At 38.3% G+C, this 26,056-nt stretch overlaps 1 protein-coding gene across 5 annotated transcripts in view; it reads left to right on the top strand.

Moving 5' to 3' along the window:
* Window positions 1-16,095, top strand: part of BICD1 (BICD cargo adaptor 1) — a 172,634-nt gene extending 156,539 nt beyond the window's left edge. Inside the window, exons 10-11 of one of the 5 annotated variants that reach the window (XM_065681723.1) lie at window positions 4,362-4,437; window positions 10,296-10,454. In XM_065681723.1, coding sequence (XP_065537795.1) covers window positions 4,362-4,437; window positions 10,296-10,383 — 164 coding nt within the window. In that variant the 3' untranslated portion in view covers window positions 10,384-10,454. Of the gene's footprint in view, window positions 1-4,361; window positions 4,438-10,295 lie in introns of all 5 variants that reach the window. The other 4 variants (XM_065681696.1, XM_065681678.1, XM_065681686.1 and 1 more) reach the window with 4 other exon arrangements.
* Window positions 16,096-26,056: the final 9,961 nt, after the last annotated feature.

The raw sequence follows: 26,056 nt of genomic DNA, 5'->3' as shown, positions 1-26,056 counted from the left end.
GAGGTTTGATTATTGTCTTTGTAGGATTCGTTGTGTGATGCAACGTGTTTCTGCCTGTGCACAACTAGAGGACTACCGATTTGTTCTTTGCCCAATACTTTCGACTCCTGCTATTAAACATTCATACTTTCCTATTAAATGGACATCCTGAGGAAGAAAACAGATCATTACCATATAAATGGAGACAGCTTCTCTTTTAAAATAATTGTCAATAGCATCTTCATAGACATGTTATTGAATTCCTCAGACTTTATGGAGCAAGTTCAGTTGACATTGGGTAGTATGACGCAAAGTGAGATAACTCAAAACCTTTTAGCCAGGAAAGAAGGACTTCCTGGTTGCCTGGGTTGGTCAGTGGGATGCTAAGGAGAGTTTCCGTTAAAAGACTGGAAAAGCCTCAATCTCATATTTTGCCATAAGTGTTTTGACAGCTTTTCTTTCATCAAGAAAATTTTTCCCAATGTTTTTCAAATCAGAAATACAAAATATGGAACACTACCTGTAAAAAATGTTTAATTGATTTGTTCTTTGACTCTCAATTTTACTTTTTCAGATTAAAGAGAAAAAAGTTCTCCACTGAGTAACTGAACTAGATGCAGTTAAAACTGTCTTAAGTATCTGTTACTCATTTTGAGCACCCCCAGTGCTTATCTTGGGATTTTTACTAGTCTTGGTCTTTGACAGCACTGTGTAGAGATTAGTAATTTACCGAATGTCAAAATGTGCTGAAATGTTTCATTGAAGTATGCTGGGTCCTGAGCAGATGGGACTGAAAATGCTTGCATGTAGTTTTTTCATTGAGGACATTGCTGATGTCAACAGAAGGCATTCCCATCTTTCAGACACTAATAACCCAGTTAAGCAGGCCTGTGTTGATAAGAGTCACACAGTTCACAGATTGGAGGGCAGAGTACACCTTGTGACACGAGGGAAATGCGTTGGTTTTGTGGCTGAGTCAAAAGGAAGCATAGGAAAATACTTTTTTTTTGGGTGAGATTTGCTCTCAGCAGAAAATTTGTAGCAGCACATTCAGTCCTCATATAAGCAGATGTAGATTCGCTGGGATAGGTATTTTTAATGCTTTTACATCAGGAGCTGATCAGGACTAGGCATTAGATTCCAAAGGAAAATTAGCACTGGCTACTCTGTGAGAGAAAATCTCCGAGCCCTTAACATCACCATTGCCAGCTAATAGCTAAAATGTTAAGAACTGGAAAATATGAACAGGCCTAAAATATAGCATGAGTCAAGTCCCAAAGCTCCAACAGATGCACTGGTGAGCATTGTCTGATACTGACACAGGATCCCTCCAGACTCAAGACCTGCATAATTCAGTGAAAACTGGCATATGAATTTTTATGTACAATAGTTCCTCTTTGCCTTTTGTGGTTGAAATGGCCACTGAACTTCATTTCTTGCTTATAGGTTCATAGAATGTAAAAGGACTTAAGTGATCGGCCAGCCCACTCCCTGCCCCCAGTAGTTTATTTCCTTACAGCAACTGGAGACAATGGAGAAATAAGTCTGCATTTAATAACTTTGTTAATCATTTTGGTGGTGGTCTCAGAAGAAACACTGAAAGTATAATCTGTGTCTATTGTCTAAGTGTCTGCTACACAAATGACAAACAGTCCTTTCATTCTGCAGCTCAACTGAAACTCCTGGAGATGTAAAAAACGCAGGGAACAGGCTTCTTTCAATGCAATTTTCAATTTTTTTATGTATTTATTTATTTAAGTAAAAGAGAGCATGTCTTTCTTACCTTTTTTGTGTAGTATGTGACATTAACCACAAAATCAGTAAAGGCATCTTCGAAACTTTTAACCTTCAGCAGAGCATTTCAGAAAGAAGCAAACATTTACTTGTCACAGAAGTTCCTTAATAGAAAGGAAGGATCGAATGCTGTCTGCTAGTTTTCATCTTTTAACACAGTGTAAAAAGAAGTCATTTTATGATTGTCATGACATTAGGGAATAGCATTATAAACCCTCCAAAATACTTCAAAAGATTAAATATAGAAGGAATAAATCTAGCTCTGGCACAGTTTCTTGGACTTAAGTAGATAAGAGCTCCTTTGAATTTGAAATGAGTATATGTAAGCCATATATATTCTGCTTAGCTCTTTCCTGGCATAATCCTCAAAAACTTCACTACTGGAGGATGAAGGAGGACGATTCAGCCATTTTAAGTCACAGGGATCACTAGATTTTGTACTGATGTTAGTGCAAGCAGATTGTGTGAGCATTGCTGGTGCCAGAAAGAACTGTTGTTTCACGTGAAGTTGAGGGAGTTTGCTCACATCAAATAGTTGTTATCCAGCTTGCATAATGCTTGCAGAATCTGGCGCTCTATTCACACATTCTGCCAAATGTAGCAGATGAAGAGGCATCATAAAAATCTTCACAGGATGTCTGAGATATTAGAATAGGATCATAAATCAGATACTTGTGTTGTTCTGGAAAAGCCTGTCGGAACAATTTCTTCTGTATTTAGGAAACCTGTCCTCACCTTTTCATCACACAGCATTCTGTTCTGTATTCCTTTTCTCACTGCCTACCTTATATAAACTGCCAGGAAGATTTTGCTTTGGACTTCTACAAAATAGTTTGTTTAGAGTAAGACAGTAATTTTTCATTATATATATATATATATATATATATATATTTTTTAGAATCATTTCCCATCTGCAGTTAGCCTGCTCTGTCTGCCATCCCCCTGTCCCCCCACTGTGTCACCCACCCCCAGGCATCTCTTCTTTTAATTGAGCTTTCTACTGAAATGACAGACCCTTCTATTCATGTCTCAAACACATTGCAAGATCTTGCACTCCTCTGCTAAAAGATGTACTGAGGACTATAGTGACCATCCTAGTAAATGAGAAAATGGCACATTATCCTTTCATTCCATTTCTGCTTTCTGACACAGTGGTGCCTGCACTAACTGTGCCTGTCAAAGTGCCTTTGGGTACACTTGCTTCCACCCACTGGAGGTCAGCACAGATCTTCACAGTAAGTAGGAAGAAACACTCAGGGCTTGTATGAAAGGGAAACGTTACTATAGTGTATATGATGTTCAGTGTTGCTAGGAAGGCATGTTGCTCTGTTTTGTACCTGATGTCATCTCAAGACTCAAGAAAATAGCAAATCACTTGCACATTCTTCCACTTGATTGAGACAAAGAATAGAAGTGGGTTTTCAAAAACATCTGTGTTGTAAAGAGAAATTATTAGTGGTGTTGAGCTTTAAGTAGCAACCAACTGAAAAACACAAAATCGAATTCTTTCCAAGTACATTTCCAAGTACATAGTTGTCTCATTTTTAAAGTTCAGGGGAAAGTAATTCCTTTCCACTGAAGAGTCAGGTTGAGAATCAGGTAGAAGCAGTCAGAAAGGATGATAGATTAGCAAACCCTGCTGGAGACAAAACGTAGTATCCAGTAGTTTTCCAAATGGTCAGAATTTCAACCATAGATTTAATGTTCAAAAGGACCCTGATGACTCTGTTGCCTCACAATCTGAATCACACAGGCAGTGAAATGAAAGGCCAGGCTCCTGCAGGGAAAATGAGCAAATCTTGAGATCTGGAAATGCTGGTAGAAACTAGTGAGCTAGAAAGCGGGGTCGTCTTGTTCAACTACTTTCATGAAGTCCCACAAATATTATTGAGTTTAAAGCTGTCTTCATGTTATAAATGTCAGCGTAAAAACACAGCAGCAAAGGATTATTTGGCTTTACTGTTATTTAATCAATTAAGAACTGGAATACAGCTTTGCAAGTGATTTATTCTCTGCTTTGGCAGAGAATTGATAAAGTAATCTAGACAGAACACTGAAAAAAACCTGTATCAATTTCTTCCTTTTCCCTACAAAAAACAATCTGACAAAAGCACAATTTAGAATGCACAAAAATTTTCTTGCAAGTTTTCTATCAAAAGCCATAGTGAGATGGCATCTATAATTGTTGTTATATGGATGTAAGTTCTCTGGAGGAAATTTTGAGTAGCTTCATTAACACTTTTTATATTAGATGTAAACAAAACAACTACACCATCAGCAGAAGAATGAGAAGTACAAGGTTTAAACCCAGATTTTGAATACAGCCATTGTTGCTGTCTGTTTAAACAGAAAATTGCCAATGCTAAGGGAAGACAAACAAAAAATGTCTCCACTGCTGCTTCTGAAAAGAAAAAGAAGGCAACAACTAATATTACTGTCAGAAAAAAAGGTGTTTCTGTCAAATAAAGAACCAAGAACACATTCCTCACTAAATCTCTCCATCAGATGGTTAGCCTGTGTACTACTGTTACTAACCCCTTGCTCTGTAATCTCTCTGTATATATGTCTAATTTATCAGTTTCTTATAGATTGTCAGCAGCCTGCTGCCTCCATACCGCCACACGGCTCACAACTAGCCAGGGGGCCAGATTGCCAGACTGTCAGGTAAACTTAACTAACTCTCTTCTCTTTGCACATAGCTGCATGCAGGTCTGCTACCCCCTCCTCCTCCTTATACAAAAGCTCTTTGCTACACTTTGTCACTAACAGCGAACTTTTAACAACTTGAGGAATGGTGATGATTTCTGCAGTGACAGTACAAATGTGAATCACAACATTCATGCACTTACATCCATATTAAAATATAGAAAAGAATGTGAAGTTGCATCTTATAGTCCTTATTTGGTCTTTTTATGCAGTTTTTGATGATGTCAAATAGTAATGATTTTATTTTGTTGCTTAATAGGTTTAATTAAATGGGGGACTTTTCATTTTAGGGGTAGGTGTATGCTTCCGTTTTGTAAGGTGGCATTTTAAAGGCATGTGTGAGATTTTAGTAGACGCTTCTCAGAAAGCTCCCCCTGACCTAGAGACTCAGATCCACTGCAGCCAGTTCTTAATCTTGTTGTTAAAAGTACATTTGTGGTGTCCTTTCTGGACACGTGGTGCAAAGACTAAATCATGGTTCTGAGATGGTTGCGTTAATCAAGGCACAAACCCAAACCTAAGCAAAAAGAGATTACAGTACTTTATCTGTTCAACGTACATTCTGTGCATGTATTCCCTTATGTTTATATTTTCATTTCAAATATGTTACATTATTTTTAGACCTTAGCCTGATCTGTAGTGACCAAGTTGATTTATAGCCCTACATAGAATGGAAGATCTACTTGATTTAGTACTGCTTTACATTTGTCTGTAAGCATTAACGTGTTCTGCAAACAAACCCACAGAAAGGGCTAACATCCAAAGGAAACTCTCAGGGTTTTCTGGTTTGTCCATGAATCCTTCCTGAGCTAGAAAGTCCTCATTAGCTACAACCAGAGCTGGAAGTGTTGCTCAAGAGGCTTTTCTTGCCATGTTTCCAAATCAAAACCATGGCATATGGAAAACAAGAATAATAATTTAAAATATGGTTAATATTTTAAAAATATTCAGATCAGTCATCCCACAAATAATACCTTTATACTTAGTTGAACTATTGACTCTTAAATGACTATTGGATTTTACCACCAGACTGAGACTCTTCTGGTGAAGTGAAAACAATACACTGTTTTTGATAGGTTAAGACTGTTGGCTTGCTTGCCTCAACCACATAGATGCACAGCCCTGTAGAGCAGCGAAGCATAACAACAGATGTAATGCCAAGTCAGCATGATGGCATAAGCTGCTGAGTACTTTATTTAAAGTATTTGAAATTTGGGGTAAAATCTGAAGGCATTTAAAGAATGCCTTCAGCCTTAATGAGGTTCAGATTTTCTAAAACCCAGCAGAGGAGGAAGATAGAAGCTTGTACTGCCCTTCCTTGTCCTCTGACAATCTCTCCTGGTATGACACGTATGCTTTCAGTCATGTGGTGATGCTAAATGAGGCAGATTAAAGGTCTGCCAAGCCCTGAAGTCACCCATTTTAAGAGAGAGGTATGCTTGGTTTTTAAGTCTCTAACATCACTCTTGCAGTAATGTGACCTCCAGTGGCATTTCACCCAGGATTAAACAATAGCTTGTTAAGACTAGTAATTCACACAGATGTTTTCTGCATCCTGTAGTATGTCTAATTGTGTTCAAACTAGTTAATATGCCTGACCACAACACAGATTCCCACTGAACTTCAACATCAAATACTGAGAGATTTCTCTCATCCATTATCTATACAAGTGGGGCTTGTGTAGCTCTGGATTTTCCAGTAATTGTGATTCCAGCACGTAAGCTTTGGTGAACCTCATGGGATAAGCTATGAATGGATTCAAGCCAAATGAAACTCCAGGGCACATCTAGTCAATTTATCTTACTATACATCTGTCCTTTTGCTTAAATTTGCGTATTTCAACTTGAACCTGATCTGGAGAGTCTGTGAGAACTTTTGCTAAGAGAATTTCTAAGTAAACTGATGCAAGAATACATGCAAGTCTCACTCTGCATTCCATACATCACCTCAATTACTAGTCCCAGGAGTATGGGGCAAGCAACCAAATCTAGGTATAACCTGAAAATTACTGTATGCTGTTCACCCTTCCTAGCATCTCTAGCTACCTGCCTGATGGACTATATTGGACGAGACTAAAATATTTCCATCAAGCATGTCTGGATTGCATTCACGTTTATGTCGATTTCAGCGACAACCACGTTTTCCTATCAGAGGCCAAACTCTAAACCCAAGTTACCTGTTAATAAAAGCAAAACCAAACTCCCCCAAACAGATACTGAAAATTAAATTAACATTAATTTTTAATAAGAAGTAATGCTTTAATTTCATATAAAATAGGTTATAAATTAAAAATAATGTAAAATATTACTGCATGCAAAATGGTTGCATTCTGAAAATATCACTGATCTGATTATATTTGCCATTGCTGTATTTTTACAATTACAATCAATGCCAGATAATATTGCATGTGAGTGGCATCTTTAAGACAGACAACAGCATACTTACTAACACCAAAGGGCTTTGCATGCTGATTTACAAATGATTTTAGAAATACATGATTAGCATTTTGAGTGCTGAGGATAAAAAATAGCTGCTTAAAGCCAGACATTAATACTAACACAAAAAAAGACACAGACTGTATTCAGCAACTGAATTAATAGATCCCCAAATGGTACCAGCCTCTAAAGAGAGGTTTACGAAAATGTCTGTTCAAACCAAATGTTTTAAAAGCTGCACATATTCCATGGGGGGAATATAACAATGTTCGTCCTTGTTCTTAGTTAATAGTCAACAGCTTCAGGTTCTTCCATTTCTTTCTGTCGCTTTGTGTTATTCATCTCACCTGCCATCCTCTACTGCCCATGACTGTCAATATGCCTGATAGCTCAGCTCCAGAACCTGCTGCCACAATCACTTATACTGCCATAAAAAGCACACTGGATGCCATGTGTCACTCGCTGATTCTGATATAATTTTTGTTTATATACTGCTATAGTAATCTGCATTAATGAACTGAGTATATTGTGTTTCTGAAGAGAGGATGGTATAACAGAGTTCAAGGAAAAGACTCATCTACTGGGGCTGCAAGTGATGGGTGTATATATGTTACTACAAAACTGCCTGTTAACCTTGTAGGTTTTTTTAACTCTTCCTAACAACCCTAATATTTGTTACGGGTTGAAAGGGGCATGGTGAGACAAAGTTTTATATTTCTTCTGTGCATAGAAATGTGCTTGTATTTCAAAGAGAGAAGCAACACAGAATTACCGTGAAAACTAATGTAGTTCTAAACACAGTGCTTCCTAATCTGAACACAGTCTGGGATAGTTTGTATTGCAGTATTCGCAGTCAGGGCTGACTTTGTACTGAAATCATGACAACAGTGTTATTATGGTTGTGCACATTTGCATAGAGGAGAATCTTACATGTCTCAAAGAGGTCCTCTTTCAGGCCATTGCTGTATGTAACTAGTCTTAATTATGGCCATTTCCTCACCAGTCCTCTCCCTCAGAGCATGAACATCTTGTATTGCTTATTTTTAAAGCTGGAAAGGAAACACCAAAAGACAAACACATATCTGCTAATAAGCAAGGAAAATGTCAAGCTTCTGTTCCTTTCTGTGACAATTACAGATGTCTTTCACAAAAATAAATGGGGCAGCAAGGGAGCAGAGCAAGGCAGTTTTTGTAGGGTAACATGATCTTGTTTGTCTTCCCCAAATGTGATGTTAAAGTTCTAATTAGCTTTCACTTCTCTAGAGGACTTAAGACTAGTGCTTCTCCTAAGCCTATTTTGAAGACTTAGAAGGTGTTGAAGCCAGGAGCTGGCTCTTGATGAGTGGATAAGTTTGAGAGTAAAGGCAGACCTTTTGGGTGTAGCTGCAGCCACTGCTGACACAGACTCACTTGAGTGGAGCAGGCAAAGGTCTCACTCAGATCTTTCTTTAGATGCTGTATGCCCATCCGTATGTGGGAGGATATGGCAGAAGAAAAGGATAGTTACAACCTTGGAAAAATTACTTAGAGAAGGCAGGTTTGGTGTTTTTAAACAAGTCCAAGTACTAAGCTTCAAGAAAATATTTTAGATTAAATATTTATGCCTAGGTGCTTAGGGCTACACTAAATCTATATGTAAATTGAGGATTCAGTCCATACACTGCACACTTTGAAACTGACCTACTCAGCTAAGCATGAAACAAAGCCTGTGAGGTCCTGAGCTTCTATAACCCGCTCTCACCATCCATTTTGCAATCGGAAAACTCATCTTTAGGAGCATTAATGTGAAACAGAATCTAACTCGAGTCTATTATCTTCAAATAAGACCAGAGGTGCAAGGACTGTAGCTCCCGCTGAATTATACTGCCTGTGATTACAGTCTCCTAGGCTTCTCTAACTTGAAAATGTGGACATTGCCACTTACTTTTTTAATGGCGATGGTGTATTCTTATTTCTGTCTTCAAGCAAGCGCAGCGTCACTTCTTTGTTTCCCTAAGGAAATGCTATATGTGGAACTATGGGCATTTTCTGCACCGCTGGCATTTCTAGTGTCAGATTTTCAAGTACCTCTGGCATTTCAAATTGATTCATTTCCAGCAATAGACTAATTGCATTCCTTCAGCCAACACTCCAATAGCCTGTGCTGGAGAGATAATACGTAATAGCACAGTTCTAAAGAAGGAAAATGGAAAAGGCAAATTTTCTTGAAGACAGGGTTATAAAAGATTGTCCATCATATATCACGTTGTTGAGCTTGGAATAACTTCAAGACTTCAGAACATTTGAAGCATTAGGAAAAGAAATATCTTCTCAGACACAGAAGAAGAAAAGAACCTTTTATTTTATTTTTTTTTAATAAATTACATTTACTTGCATTCTGTTTTGGTATATTGTTTTGCCACATGCTTTACTTGAAAGTTTACTGGCTGTCACTTAGTTTGACATGGAAAGTTGAGCTGAAGTTCACTCTCTAAAACAGGACAGGCTAAGGCTGAGGGAATCATACAGGTCTCACTTAAGCTGTGTCCACATTGCCCACTGCAGTGTAGCATAGACTGCTGAGCTATCTTTAAATAAGCAAACCTGATTATCTGAAGCTTTACTAGCAAGAGCACTCTGGAACCAAGAAGTGGGGTGTGTTTGTATTAGCTGTCCCTTATCTTTGTGCTGCCACTGCTAGGCTGCTGTGCCAGCTCCACATGATTTGCTGAGAGAGGCTTAATGGGTGGATGCTGTTATCAGACAAATTGTACATGAAAAAATAAATTACAAAAATATATGACAGAATTGAAGAGGATTCAAACAGCATAAAAGGAAAGAAAACAAAACACAACACTCCCCACCTTTTGGAAATGTTAATTACAAAATATGTAACGGCTGTGTTGCTTGATGAAGGTTACACCATATTTGTAGGATTGTACTAGTAAATAGGTCACATTCAGTAAGAGATCAACACTTTCACAAAGTTATGAGACCTGATTTCCAGACTGGCACTGTCTTTCATTTCAATCAGTTGCATATAGAAAATCTTGAATGCTGTCATAAAGATGGCACCTGTATTTTGTCCGTCAAATTCACTCTCCCATTTTGGCCATACATTCGTTTCTCCACACACCATTTTTCATCAAAGCATGTGAACAGCAATTGTGTACATGAACTGGCAAGCAGGATATCTGTGTCACTCCATGTACGCATCCAGGTGTCACTGAATGTGTGCGCTGAAGATTTTCTTCATGTATACTGTGTAACTGAGGATACAGATTTAGAGATGAGGTTTCATCCCCTTTTTTAAGTTTGTTTCCAGCCCTGTGCCTTTTACATGCACATAACAAGTTTGCCATGTATTTTAAGCACGTTTTCTGTTTTCTTTTTGATTTTCAGTCCTAATGCTCTTCCAGAAGAGCAGCCACATTCCAGCTCTCAGTGTGCCCCTCTCAACTGTCTCTCTAAGCCTCCTCCTTACCCCTAATCTTCATGCGAAACGTAAGAGAAAATGCAGAGTGGAGTTCGTGCAACAAAGGTTGCGGTTGTTCCCAGCAAGCGGGTAGACAATCCTGCCTTGTTGCTGCATTGACAAATCTGGATTCATATCCCCTGCTCCAGCGACTGAGGGAAGGTTGAGAAGAAGAACACAAAGCACAGAGCCCAACCTACCAAGAAGACTTTTTATGGTTCCTCTGATTGTATTCAAACTTTGCTATCACAACTAAAGTGTAGTGAAATTTAACATCTTGACAAAAATGTTCCTCCCAGCTGCTTGGCTTTAGCTCTGAAGTAATGAGAGGCTTAAGCCAATGTTAAAAAAAAGTATGTTACAAAAATTCTGCCCTCACATCCTCTAAGTTCAGCCATAGGAACCAGTTTAAATTTCCTTCTGTCATTAAGGGTGTGATATTTATTACTTACTTTATTTGCACCAGATTTTTGCGTTTATAAAATGCAGTCTCTTTTTTTTTCTTTTTCTGAGAATTGTATTTAACTGATATTATTTTTTAAAAATAAGAGGAATAGCTTAAGTGAGGAATGACTGTGTTAATATTAAAAAGAGGCTTGTTGCATTGGCCAGCATATGGCCAATTTTTATTGCACAAAACTGTTGGAAATGGGTTGAATTGGAAAGTTAGCAATGACTGTATATTTTGCTGTTGCACTGATACTGTTTATGCTCTTGTTTTTTTAATTCCTATTAGACTAGCTTCTGGTTTTGTTCTAGTTCTTCACTGAAAGATAAATTTTAAGCCTAAGAAGGAGATGAAAGGATGATGTATTCAGTCATTTTCAGTTGTTTGCTTGCATTGTAATGATTTTGTTGCATTTCAGACAAGTAGATGAATTGGTGCTGTTTTGGGGGGTTACTTTCTATTTGGTATCTGAGAAAGAAAATCTAAAATAAGTAAGATGCTGTGTGCTAATTAAAAACATTCTTTCCTCCCGCTCCCATATTCAGGGTACTAGCTTGAGGCCTTACCTTGAAAGGCTAGTATGAATGGCAAAGTCAATATGCATTTCATGTGAGGTATTCTGTGGTGAAAGAATTCATGCAAGAAGGGTTAACTGTGTGGATCAAAGTTAGTAGGACTTTGTTGAATATTGTAGTGCATTTTTTCCTTGCCAAAAATCAACAGACGCAGAACCTTAGCTCATGTCAGTTTATGACAAATACTCAGGTGATCTACACTACGCAGACTCTATTGCAACAGTGCACAGTGTTCCTAGTTAAAGATTCTTTCCTGTAAAAGCTGAGTATGTCTGGGTTTCTTCTTAAAAAGTAGTGAGTTTCAGAACAAAATCAAGGATAGATACATTTATTTTGCACAGTACCTGACAGCAAGGCCAGTGGCTAAGTAGGGCTAAGTGTCTATGGGCTTCCCGTCTGGTCGTCAGCTAGAAAATTAAGTCTGCAGTACTGCCTACCTGCCTACTTATTAGTAACTAGCAGACTCCTTGCTTTGTCAGGTGGCCTTAATTAATTTACAGAAGAGAGTCTTAGATATTTCCATGTCTTTATTCCTTCTCTGCAGCACACGTTTGACCTGCAGGTGGGAAACACAGTACAGCCTAAGGTACAGAGCATCTGGGGGAAAAAAAAATACTGCTGCAGGTGTGACTGGAATAATTCTTTCACATTCTGCCTGAATCTGAGAAAATGAAGTCCGTCTTCTGTTAGTAACAGTGCTTACCAAATGTTACGATATACAAAACATCAGCAAAGGAAAGAATCGGTGACCACTCAGTGTGCCTAACGAATCATTAATACCATAGTACCAGTAACAAAGGTGCTGTAAATACAAATACTCTATGTCATCACCAACGTATGTCGTGTAACCTTGGCAAAGCAGCTATTGTAACAGAACATTCAGAGGTGGACAAAATAGGAACAAACTGACATCCAATTCTGGTCAGATCAAACAGACAACACTTGGCAGTGTTTTGACTTTGGTTTCCATGCAGTTTGCATGACTCTTCTAATATACATTTACATTGCTATTCAGTATCATACTTAACCTATGTGTTGTCTTGTCATAGAAAAGTCAAGTGAAACCTTGTTCAGCTTTATCATGATGTCTGACACTGCGATTAGCTTCTATTTTGATTTTTATTTTTTTAAAAATAATAGTCTGAGGCGAATGCTGCCTTCAAAAGGCATCTCAAAATTCCTGACCTTGTCAGACTGGTGTATGAATATTGTACAGTGGCCACATCTGTGTCCAACAAAGACAGCTACTGTAGATTGTTAAAAAGAATTTGCATTGCACTTTGAATATAGTTACTGCAGGCTGCACTTGAAATAGTTTTTCCTATTTTCATATCCAACTCAAATGCATTTTCTCTGAATTTAAGTTAAATTAAAAAGAAATTCAGTGAAATACATTTCTTTTCTATATGGATATAAATTTATTTGGAAAAATGTTGTATTGGAACAGTTGTTTAGAAACATATTTGTTTCCAGTTGTGATTTGCAGAGCAATTTTGGGAATTGAAGCATTGTACTAGTATGTTCATGTGGATCAAGAGTTACGGAGCAGCATCCAATGATAAAGAAATTGTGGCCCCATTTTATAGAAATAAGTGGGTTTATTAAATTTTTTATTCTCTTAAGCTTTAAGTTTTTCATGTCTCAAGTTTTAAATTTACATTTTTTATACGTAATAATACTTAAGTGTTGGAAATGTAAGAGAACTAGAAACAAACCAACTTTAACATACAAATGGCTGTAGTTATCGCATTGTCAGTTGTAAAACTGTGTAGGTCCCTGGGACAACTTTTGTCAGTTAACCAGTACAAAATAAAATACGTATCTTGAACGTGAGATGATAAACTCTTCTTTAGTATATAATGATTGATAACATACAACTTTGTGAGAGATTTTGTAGGAAATATTTACATGCAGATGAACAGAAACAAAAGCCAGGTTTTTGAAGGGTTGCAAAATATTATATTTTGCCCATTTAAAATTAATTTATGATGTATTGAAATCTATTCTGATTTTTAAAGATTAAAAAAAAAAAAAAAGCATATATTTGTAATGGTTGAGTATACTCAGAAACGCTGACATGTGTCCTAAACAATAGGGAAGCAATTTAAATCCTCCTCTGACTTTTGTATCTGAAATGCAGCTTTTGTTCTCTATGATGGCCTTGAATTTTCTTTGTGTTTGGAATAGCCTGTTCAGTTCTGAGGCATTTTGGTTTGGGTTTTATTTTCGGATGTAGTGAAAAAGTATACCTTGCTCAGTGAAATGATACACTTCTGGAAATCCAGTTTATAGGAAACGTGTGGGGAAAAAGGAAAAGAAAAAAAAATTAAATAGGAGAAAGAAATGGATGAATAAGTACTTTGTAAAATGTAATAGTATGGAAAATATATTTTCTATCAGTCAGAAGATAAACAGAGGAAAATATCACCGTTTTTCATGCTTATTGTATAAAAGCTTCTGCCTTTTAAATGAAGGCAATAGTGATATTCTTTCTGATTGATCTGATTGACAGACTGGCATCTCTGTGCTTTCTCCATCCACATTTTTCACAGTAAATTAATGTAATCATAGTTATACAGTAGGGTTTATAGAAGGAAACTGTAATTAACGCTGCAGGTTTTAATGCCAAGATGACTTTCAGTTTCTCTTTAACAAATATTGTGAAGTTTTTTTAAGCCATTTGACATATCTAAGTGTGAACAGAAAGGAGATTATGTTATGAAATATAACCTCATTTACAAAATATGACCTCACCTATAAAGGTGCTCACGAAAGTTATGTTGGAAATACTTAAATAAGCTGCTAGTAAAATATGACCCAGTCCTTATCACACTGGGAAGAACACCCCCAAGTCTGGGCCCTGTTTTGATACCAACCTTATCGTTCAGTGTGCAATGCCAAAGTCAGTAGTTGTGCTACCAATTCCACTATAGCTGAATTAATCATCATCATAAGGTATGTATTATATCAGCCTTTCTGAGGTCTGTTCCTTTCTTTGGTGGAAGATGCCTATTCACTGAGGTTACAGTAAATTTCTTTCTTTTGTACTTCAGAAGTCTTCAAGTGAAAATGGCAGGCATTGATACTTTACATTTGAAGTATGATAATTGCTATAGTTATCTCTTTAAAAATTCCAGTCATCACTTTTCTTCAGTTTTCCTTTGCTGTGTGTGCAGTGAGTCTGAAAGGGATATACAACATTCAGGCTTGTTTAGCCATTAAGATTTATTTTAATTTTTTTTTAGTATAATTAAACATCCTGTGGAAAAGAAACTAAAAAGCAATTGCCTTTCGCCTTCAGGCACAAATGCATCTTAATATGCAATGTAAAATGCATGCATGAGATTCCTAACATCATGTAGCTTTTCCATATCTATAACTAAGCTAGAAAATTCTTATTTCTTGATAGATGTGCATATTCTTCCTGCTAGAAAGGCAAGAGGATGATTACAGAGAGTCTGTATCTTTCATTTGGAGGTGTGTGGCTTAAATCGTCATTAGTTTTTAATCTGTTTGCTGTGGAGTTCTTGAAAATCCCCTATGTGAAATCTAATGGCAACCAAGAGAAAACTGTCAAAAAGTAAAGGAAAAATCCTGTATTCTATGACTGGAGTTAATGTGCAGACAGACCCTGGGTGACAGGGCTTTGTGTTTCAAAAATGTCTTTCTACTAAACTCTGTATTTGTTTTGATTATCATGATTTGCTGTAGAAGTCATTGGAGAAAAGTGTATGTTTTTTCTCAGTATTAGTAATCTGAGTTGAGCAGTTTTTATGGAGTATATGGTTATTTCAAAAATATTTTGGAAATCAATTGATTTCCAAGCGATTGATAAAAGTTTCAAGTAGACTGACTTGCTAGCTGAGTTGTTATTTTATCAGCTGTGAAGAAGAAATAAGAGTAATCTAGCTTTTTCTTCCCCTCCTGTTCACAGGCTATGTGTGCTATGCCTGTGGATAGATTAAGTCCATTTTATTAGTTATTGCCCTATTGATTTTCTGCCCTGTGGTTTGACTGTTAAAGGATTAATGAACTTGATCCTTTGTAAACAATTAAAAAAACCCCAACTGATGTTTTGTGACTTTTGTAACCTATTGAGTGTTCCATTTGCATGATGTTCTGTATCTAACAAATCATACAGATTGCTGTGTTCCTTTCAAAAGAGTTTTAACTTTGGTGGAGTTTGTGACAAACACGAATTTGTATACTGTATGTTTACTGCTGTAATAACTCAGCTGCTCCTATGTTGAATTGATAATTATGTTGTCCTGCCTTCTTGGGGTTAAATGATAGAGTGTTTCTAGGTGGTGAAGAATATAAAAGTATATCTGTTCATTTGCTAAAGACTGAATATTGGAAACTCTTCTTGTTGCTACTTTATGCTAAAAGCAAAAAAAAAAAAAAAAAATTCTTGTTTCCAAAAGTGCATCATTTGTTTTTAAAATTGAAGTAATTCCCATGTTAACTCTTTGTTGTCCTTGTAGACAATCCTAGATTAATGCCTTGTGAGGGATTCATAAAGTCTGTGCTTGTACATGTGTAATATGATCATGCAGTCAAATGGTTGGGAAAAACACTCTAGTGCTGAAGAAAATTATTAAAAGAAGACAATATACTGATTCTTACATCTTTATGTTCCAATTAAAATTACAGTGTAATGCATAACTGTTCCAGTGAATAAACTGGCCATTTTTGTTCATTTAATGCCATGCTGTCTCGTCTACTTCTATTTACATCAGTTTGCAGTGTGTTGCCTTGGCTAATACTTTTTTATTTACTTATTTCTTAAAGATCCATAATGGTAAGTTTAAAAGGTATCAGACAAGAAATTAATGGAAATCAACATTAAATGAAAAGGGAATCAGAGCAAAAGTGCTTCCTCTGTGTTCTGAGATTGAAGCAAAAACTAAAATTCTGGCTTTCCACATAGTGTTTCCAGCAGGTTTGAGCAACCACTGAAATGCTGCAACATCTGCATACAGTCTTCTCAGTACAAAAATGCATTGTACGATGCAAATCTCAAGCCTCAGGGGATGTGAAAGCAAAGGAAGAACTGAAGTCATCACAAAATTGGTTTAGTAGGGCTGTGTACAGGACAGTGTACCATACTATCCTACCTGCTTTTTAAAGTGAGAAATATCCTTTTCCCTTGTAGAAGAGCCTTATTCTCAGCTCAAGGGAGTCCAAATCCTGCCCCAGCAGCAAGTTCTGCACTGCTCTGAGAGCTTGGCCCCAGCAGGGCTGCAGTTCCTCTGGTGAACCTCGCTGCTATGCAGGGTCCTTGAGGGGTAGCAAATGTCCTGCTTTTAGGAACAGGCCAGGAAAAGGGAATAGCCTGGAGGAAGGACTGCATCTCCAAGCCCACTGGGGTGTTTGACTCAGTGGGAACTATTGGAGGGCTGGATTTGCTTTTGCCTGGCTGGAGAGGTGCTTTGGACAGTAACAGGATTTGTGCATGGTGACAGAAATGCAGTTCAAGAGCTGTTACTTGTCTAGAAGTGCCCCTAACTTCTCTCTCTTTTCTTCCTTTTTCTCTTCTAGCAGAGGGAGGTCACCCACCTTATCTCTGCTTATTGCAGAAATGCCTTTGGCAACAGCATTCCATGATCATTTTAGCAGAAGTTTGACTGCTCCTGATTGATAGAATTTTCTTACATTGGGTGTTCTTCCCCTTTGATTTTAAATTAAAAGAGTTTCTAAGAGTTAAAAAGGGGGGGGGGGAGAAGATGAGGGACCAGACTTCTCCTCCTCAGTGTATTTGTTTTGATAGCAGTTTCACAGAGGATTGCTCCTTGTGTGAATATTCTCATAGCAGAGTTGATTTGAGAAATTTCTAATCCATGTTGCTCCTTTCCCGTCCTGTGTATCACCCCTTCAGCTGGTCCTGTGCAGCTCTCTGAGAGGCAACGGTATGAGTAAGGTCACTGAAATAGTCTGGGCAGAAAAAAACCCTCCAAAAACACATATTTTGTTTCCAAATAAAGTGTCTGTGTAATAACTCCCCTGAGGAGCACCATTACTCCTTGTTCTGGAGCAGGAGGTAATTTCCGACAAATGAACTATTGTTTTTCCTATAAAATATACCAGATGAAAATAGGAAAGATTCCAAAACTAAAGTTTACAGTGACTGCCACTGCAAGTCTTTTTTTTCCAAGATCTCACCCTTGATAAATGCTACAATGACACTTAGAAAAATACAGAGAACTCCCAGTTATATCTAAAGGCAGCAGGCACCATGGTTTGACTCTCCTAACACCACAAAGCATTGACAGGCCACTGGCAAGTCAGGTTGAGCACAAGAAATTACTACGTAATTTTGAGCAATGTTGAAACCTAAATTTCGTGAGACCAATAGCAAGAACAGAGGTACTAATTACGAAGTGGGCCATGTCAAAGGACTGATATCCACATCTTCTAGCGGCCTGTGAATGACAAATGTAGAAAAGAAGATTTTATATATAGAACAAAATGAAGGATAATTGAGCTAAAATATATAATAATAACTATGTGCATCCTGGGAAAAATATTTGGAATAAAGCCAGCTTTCATCTATCTGTGTATACTGAAGGCATAGGCACAACTGCTTGCCTCTCGGTGGAAGGTCTGACAGATTGCCTGCATGAAAGAAGAAAGTCCTAACTTTGCACAAAAATAAGGCTCAATACTATAGCTGACTACTCAGCAGAAGCTTAATAACCCAGTAAAAAATACTGACCTTTACAAAAATGATTCCTTCTTGACTAGACCAATATATTAGAAAACACACATTTCACCCATTATTTATAAATTCTCTTGTATCATATTGGAGATACCTAACTTCAGGAATAAGATGTGGTAGGTGGTTTTAGAGAAAAACAAACGTTTAAATTATTGTTATAATAATACATGATTGAGAAAATGTTATTTGTGGAAAAGCTCCAAATGAAGGGGGGAAAATAAGTCCTTTCATCTCTCTTAAGTGAGTTACCAGGAAACTCTGGAATTAATTAGTGATACAGTTTATAGAATCATAAAACACCAGGTTGGAAGGGACCTCAAGGATCATCTGGTCCAACCTTTCTTGGCAAAGTGACCTTTCTTGACATAGACTAGATGTCCAAGCACCCTGTCCAGCTGAAAGTGTCCAGCACTGGGGAGTCCACCATTTCCCTGGGGAGATTATCCCAATGTCTGAGTGTTCTCATTGTGAAAGAATTTCCTTTTGTGTCAAGTCAGAATCTCCCCAGGAGTCTTCTCCGTGTGACTCCTTTAAAATTAATTCGTACAATTCTCTACCTAGGGAGGGCTGCCAACTTTTTTTTAGTGTTGATTAAACTTTCTCAATTAAATTGATTTTTGCTATTTGATGCTGGCATATTGGTTAAGGTATTAAACCAAGCCATCTACTCACATTAGGAATATAATATGGAAAGCTGTGTGAGTACAGAACTGCTTTGAAAATCAAAATCTGAATGCAGAGGATGTGGGCCCAATATTTTGCTCCCCTTCACGGAGATGGGAAAGGCCTATAATCACAGGTGAAAAAGAGCTACTGTTTTCACAGCACACAGGTCTTCTATCCCCCTATACATGAGTAAATGTCAGAAACCTCTCCTAGAGATAGAAGATGTCTGTAAACTTAGATGGCTCAATGCCGATCCACCCAAGGTAGCTCTTTCTACAGTGATAGTTTGTTAAAGCTGTAAGATGAAGCAGCAGCTGTCCTTTGTAGGTATATGATGCTACCATCAGGCCGTAGATCAGGTAAGGTACTTTAGAATCAGGTAGGGTTTCACCCATATCATCCACAGGTGGTTGGAAAACTTGTTTTGACCTGAACGAATGGACCTGCCATTCAGTTCATTCCTTTGAAACTGGATTTAAAGAGATCCCTGGGTTGGAGCAAAGCACCAAGGACTTCAGTGGGCTCCATCTGAATGTTGGGCATTTACCTGTGTGGAGCAGATGACGAGACTCTGGGCATAACAGAGAGTATCTCATGCAATGTGAAAATGTGAATGATGAGTGCTTTTGTGACTAGCTTCAGCCATCCAAAATGTTAAATTAGAACTTATATAAATGCACTGCATACAAATACCAGCAATCTCAAAGTCCTACATTACTCAAAACCAGAATGCCTCTGTGAAGCCATCACTGCTTTCAAAGGTTTTTGTTATCTAAGCCAAATGCAGAGTAGCTCTTTTTATCTTCAAAGCACTCTACGCATATTAATTCATTCCCAAAACATCTTTGCAAAATGGGTACCGTTATCTCTCACCTACAGATAGACAAATTGAGACTGTGTGATGGAAAAACATCAACACTCAACAAAGTGAGCCAAGTTTCTTTACATGTAACCCTTCACCTCTCCACATACATCCGCCCTGCACACACTGGAATACCAAAGTGGTTTTAAATGTGATAGCCAGGTACTCTCAGCAAGGTGAGGTTTTTTGTGGTACATGTGGTACATACCCCACTCCAGAAACTGCACTGCTCAAGTGCTTGAGTTCATGCAGAGCTCGTTCCCTGTTTCTGCAGTGCTTGGTATTAATAGATCCTTGCTATAAATAGCTGTAGTTTAACATCCACTTTCTGGTTTTAATTTCCGTAGACCTGTGCCCTCCTTCTGACTGTCTGTAAACCAAAAAGGCAATTTGACTCACTAGGCCCAAGATGAAAACTTTGCCTAAACATGGGAAAACTTTTCTTCCCCCAGCAATGTTAGCACAGTAAAATGTAGATATTCTTTTTCTGGTAGAGAACTTGGGATTTCCCTTAAAATGACTGCATCCTTTTAAAGCTTGTGTTCAGAATCATGAATATAAATCTGTGACAGAGCCCAAATTAAGATTCTGGAGTTTCTGAGGTTTCAGACTCCTCATCTACGCAGTTACGCTTAGTACTATTTATGTTTGAATAAAAAAGCACAGCACACTTCATAATGGTAAACTTACAGCCATTTGCAGTACATAAAGCCTCAGATGTGTACTGTAAAGCTTACTGGAAGTATTGAGTTCCATTAGCGTTAGATCTCTGGAGGTAAAAATTTTTAGAAATATGAATGGAATGCTATTTTTGAGATTCAGGATACAAGAACAAGTGGAATAGGAGTAGCATTTATATCCTTTTCACAGCCTTTGCTCCAAATAATCACATTTCATCCCAGAAACATCCAAGGGAGTCTGTGGAATGTAGAACAGAATGAAAGAAAACAAGTGCGGATGAAGCTAGTCTGCAAATACAGCAACAGCTTTGAAGTCGCTCTGTTTTAAGTCACTATAAATTATTGAGAAGCATGCTGAAACTCCTCTGCATGTACCATATGCCTCATTAGAAGCAATATTAAGTACCTGACAGCTTGGTTTTTACAATAAGGAAAAAAAAACAAAGTTAAGAGAATATTGCAATATTGAGACTGGTATCTTCTCTTCCAGAGCTGGAAGTAATAGTTATGCTTTACTTTTCACAACATGTTTTGCCAGCCAATTGCTCTCCAGGTGTTGATTTGTTAAGCAGAGAACCAAACTGTATGGGTAAGCATTTACAGAGAGACAGTGGTTAATATTTAATGTATACAGCACCTTAGCAGTACAGGGCTCTTTAAACAAAGTACAATTCCATGTTATAGCTTAGGCTAGGCATTGGGAATAAGTGTGAAACAATGACAAAGAGCACTTCATTTCATGGTCATACGTTTCCATGAGGACGGAGCCCCTACTCTCAGCTGTAGCCTTTCCTGGATCTTATTAATCCCACGTAAGGAGCACACCAGAGGAACAGCTTATAGCAGTCACCAGATCCTTCTGCACAAGCTATCATCTTTTCCTCAGGAGTCACTACCAACTGTCCCATCACTTAACCAGGCATGAGCCCCTCTGAGAAAAGGGAGAAGCTGCAGGGCCCATAAGAGTTGGTGACTAGGAGCTGGCTACTGCCACCATCAGCAGCTTAGCACAGCCCACCGACAGCTCCCTAGCAGCCCCACAGAAGAGCACTCCCAGGATCTCACCGGCACATATTTTCCTGTCAAGTTTCCAGAGGAACTTGTGGGCCATATCAGAAGCAGCTTTGCCTAATTTATTAATTCATAATTTTCAACAGTGAATTTAACTTGATCTGGCAAAAAGCTAGAAAGACTATTGATTCTGGATGTGCGGTACATTTAGAAGAGTTGTCACGCTTACCCTGGGAGTCAGACCTCACTAAAATGTCTCAAATGAGGAACTTAGACGGCTGTTGGTTATCACCACAGAAGGAAAGAAGAAACAGAAGAGTAGAACATTTTCTTGAGCATAGCTTGCTTGCTTTCTCCTTTTTACTAACATCATGGTATGGAAGTTTGTTTTCACCTGTAGTTAATGCAAATCAAAAGCTAAAGCACTGTTGCTAATGGTATCTAAATGTCTGACCTTAATTGGATAGCAGGAAACATTTCAATAACCTGTGGTGGTGATAATGAAGAATATTCTGACTTCTAAAGGCAATCAGTCTTTGTTAAATTAATGCGGTTCTGCAAGACTCATCTAACAAAACTGATTAAATAGTAATTACTCCCTCTAAGCAGCAGTCCTTCCGTAAAACTAAGGGATATGTGCGATAGCTTTATCTCAACATATTTGCTGTAAATGTCAAGAATTTTCTTGCAGTAGACAAAATACTTCTGTGCATCAAAAAAGGGGTAAGATGAAATTAAAAATTGAAGCAGTACATAGCAGAAATCTTTCTTCCAGCTACATGTCAGCATTCTGTGTGGTAGAGAAAGAAGCCCTGTCTGTAGGGGGTATGAATAGGATTCTTTCTTACAGTGGCTGAAAGTGGACAAAACCTGCTGCTGTGTAGTCCCCATAACTACCTTTGATAGGGCCCAAAATGAAAACGGGGAAATAGATTAAACACAACAATGTTCCCTCTTAAACAGTCAGGCAAGACAGAATGGAGATTTATATCAGAAGCATTTCCTGGGTGAAAAGAAGCTGCTATGGATTTTCTTTTGAGGGCTATCTACCCATCGGGTTTTGTTCCAGTAAGATTTGTTTAACCCTGCCTTGGACTGCCTGTCATGGATTACTTCTGATGTTTGAATCCTAATTCACGATGCTGATCTCACAGCTCCTTCTCATGAGGAAGTAAAGCCACCTCTAAGATACGGCGGTAAGTTACAAAAGAGGTGGGTGCATTTTTGTTTGGAGTAAGCCATCATAATGCTATACATTCATGGTCCCCACCCTGTTCTGACATGTGTGCTAGGTGTTGCACAAGGAATAAGCATCAGGCTTGAGTCCCTCTCAGTTTTATAAGCCACTCCCCAGGCTAAGAAGGCAGAGCCTGCAGCCTCAGGCTAAAAGTCAGGTTATATCTTTGAATGCTGGGTTCTGTGTTTGCCTGCTGATTTAACTGAGGTTAAGTATCTGCCTCACGTTTTCTTGCTTAGTCTCTCTATCTCTGCTGCCCACACTGCAATTGCTTTGTGTATTGTAACTGCTGCTGCCATAGGAAGAGACCTTTTATCTGAAATGTGCATGGGGGCCTGAGATGAGATTCTTCTCTAATTACTATCCTACTCTATCTTTTGCTATATCGGTTCTTGTTCCTCATTATACTTCCCTGCTGGCAGAACTGGTTTGTGGGATATACCATATGTAGTTCACAGAAGATTCAAAACGTGTGATGAGCTGTACCCTAACTTAGGCAGTACTTGGCTTGGGTAGCTATGTATTTAGGTGTGGATTTTCTGTATCATAAGCTGCATTTTCATTTTACTTTCTATTTGGAATTTCATATCTAACAGAGAATGGTATTTTTCTGTCAGATCTGAGAGAAGGTACTGTTCACGTCAGCTTTAAATAAGCTAATGTTGGTAATGTTTAGAAACATACATGTATTTTTGTTAGTTTATTCATCTTCTGTTTCAGGGTTCTATAGATTAATGTTCCGAAAATATGTTACTACTCAGGCTACTGCACAAGGTAGTACTCAGAGAAATCAAAGCTAGAGGCATAAACTGAATTCCAGAACAAATTTATCGTGTAACTGAGAAGAAAATAAAGTTAAACTCCAGCAGAAGAAACTTGACCAGAAGCAACAACAGAAACAGTCTCACTCAAGGAGTCAGTGAAAAGCAAGTCTTCTGAAGGCTGTTTCCATTAGGAGAAGAAAAGGTTAATACAAAGAGGTTTACTGGAGGAACAATGGTTTACATACAAAGTAAAGCATTTGTTTTCTCACAAACGAAACAAAGATTGCCTATAAAGTCCTGTTTCCCTGAATGCCTTAGGGCTCCAGCAGCATGATATGAATTCTTTCAACTTTTTCTTGAGGCTAAGCCTTGCCAGCTGTCCTTGCCTTCCTTCTACACCTCTGCGTGCTTGTATATAGGCTTCCTGTTCCTCCCACATGCAAATAGGTACAATTAAATCAAGTCTCCACCACTGCATTTCTCACCACCACCAAAGAAAGCTTCAGAGCCAGATGGCCCAGATATTGCCCATACCTGAACAGGTTAGCTGTAGCTTACCTCAGTTACCATACAACAAGGGGATATGTAACTCTTCCCACACTTTGCCTAGTGTGGGATGTATGCTGCAAGGCTTTTATTCAGCCTAATTTATTTTTATTATTTTATTTTTATTTATTCAACCAAATTTATTTTCTGACCTTCATACATTTTAAGTAGCATCAGCAATGTCTACATTTAAGCTTATTTTTCTGTTGTCGAGTCCCTTCTCCAGTTATTACACTGAATTTTTAATCATTTAGGATGATGTTTTCCAAGATAGTATCTCAGATTGACTTCTTACACTTGGAGAATTTTTTTCCTTCTTGCTGACATTGCCAAAAGACTCTTTGTCTCTCCCTGGAGATGGAGAACAAGAGAGGTTGAGAGCAGTACATAAAAAAGGAGGAAGGGCATGCCAGAAACGGCAGCCGTTTGTTCCACTCTAAAAGCAGGCAGAACAGCCCACTTGGTGTATGGCAGTTCAGAGCCAGCTTGAACCAGCAGTGTCAGGTCTGTGCTGTAACTAACTGAAAAAAACAGGGACAATAAGCTGCTCTAAGGAAGCCTGTATTGCACTGCAGTACATAAATGCTCTACACTTACCATGAATATACTGACTGTGTGAATTTCTTCTATCATAGAGAGTCAACTCACAGCTTTAAATACATCAGGGTGCTCCAGGAGGATTTTCTCAAGAAAATGAGATTTTTGTGACCGATCTCGATGCCAGAGTTGTCATGATTCTCTTTTCTGAGGTGACCTTTACTTTCCAGAGTGACATTGTAATAAGTTACCACTCACTGATAACATCGCAGAAACAAAATTAACATAGTTCCTGCCATTTGGTTCACATTTGTAGGGTGTGTGCATTTGCCCTTGCCTCCTTAGCTGTTTTCCTTCCAGGAGCAGAACTTTAAAGAGGCAAGTACAAAGTTCAGTAATAAGTGATAATTATGCCTGGCTAAAGATTGGCAGTTGAGCAATTGGGTACTACTTAGGTTAATCTCAGTTATCACTTATAAAAGAAATAGAGAAAGATCTATTTGCAAATTTACTTTCATTCCCATAGCTCATGTCATGTATATGACTACCATATTGACATATTGGACAACTTTGACCAAATCACTTAATTCCATTATACCTATTTTTCTGCCCTGTAAAGCGAGGCTGATACTTCCTTCTTGGTACTTTGTGAATTATTAATGAGAGGTTCTCTGCCTCTGTTGCTCTCTCCTTGTTTAAATCAGTAATACAAAGCATTACTTAGTATTAGAATTGGTCTGAGTCCAGAGGAAGATTTAAATGCATACCAGTGTCCTGGAAGGAGATTTTTATCTGAATGAGTTAATGATTGATCCTTGGTACACATCCATGAGCTATTCCTAGGTAAAGTTTACAAGAATCTCTAGCTCTTCACAATAGTCAGCGGGTACTGTTGCTCTTCGTAACATAAGTGTTATTCTCCTCCATATGCTCAACCCAGGTCAGACGACTGAAGTCAGGAAATAAATAATTCTTCTACCTCTGAGCCCCTGCTTTTTTGTATGTTTGCAAAAATAAAGCCTCATGTTTGCAATTGCTACCATGCAACTAAAATCCAGGTGATTTGACTGCCTCAGTTTTAATGGGAAATGAAAGGGAAGGCTGTAAGATATCAACCGTCTTCTGAAAATGATTTCTGAAAGAGACAAAGAGTGAGGATCTTGGCACGTGGTGACAGACATCCCAGCTGCACCAGTTCCCCCACCCTGTGTTCACTGCTGACTTGCTCTCTAACACGGAAAGCAGAAGACCCACTCATTTAACTTCTGCCTCATGATCCTTTGCTGCTGCATGTATGGTAGGAGCAGCACCACGGCTTCTCACCGCTGCCCTGCCTCCCATGGGTCAAAGAGGGCTTCACACAGGTGATCCCCTGACATTAGGAGGAGGCGTGTTACTGACAGGCCCTACACGCCAAGAAAGCCTGCTGGAAAGGACTCAGCATGAGGCTCACACTGCAGCACAGGACTCTGGCAGAAGGCGATGCCGCATCACGTGGTTTTGCCATGCAGATGTGTTGCGTGCATGACTGTAGGTGCTGACAGAAGGTATCCTTGTCCCCCAGGAGACAAGGAAGTTGCAAAGTCAGCAGCTTGCCTGAGCAGTCCATAAAATCTTATTGCTGAAGATGTAAGAGCGTAAGGA

This window comes from Lathamus discolor, chromosome 1 (genome assembly GCF_037157495.1).
Source record: "Lathamus discolor isolate bLatDis1 chromosome 1, bLatDis1.hap1, whole genome shotgun sequence".
NCBI classification, from domain to species: Eukaryota; Metazoa; Chordata; class Aves; order Psittaciformes; family Psittacidae; genus Lathamus; species Lathamus discolor.
The sequence above is the reverse complement of the archived record's forward strand: the minus strand, read 5'-3'. Positions and strand labels throughout refer to the sequence as shown.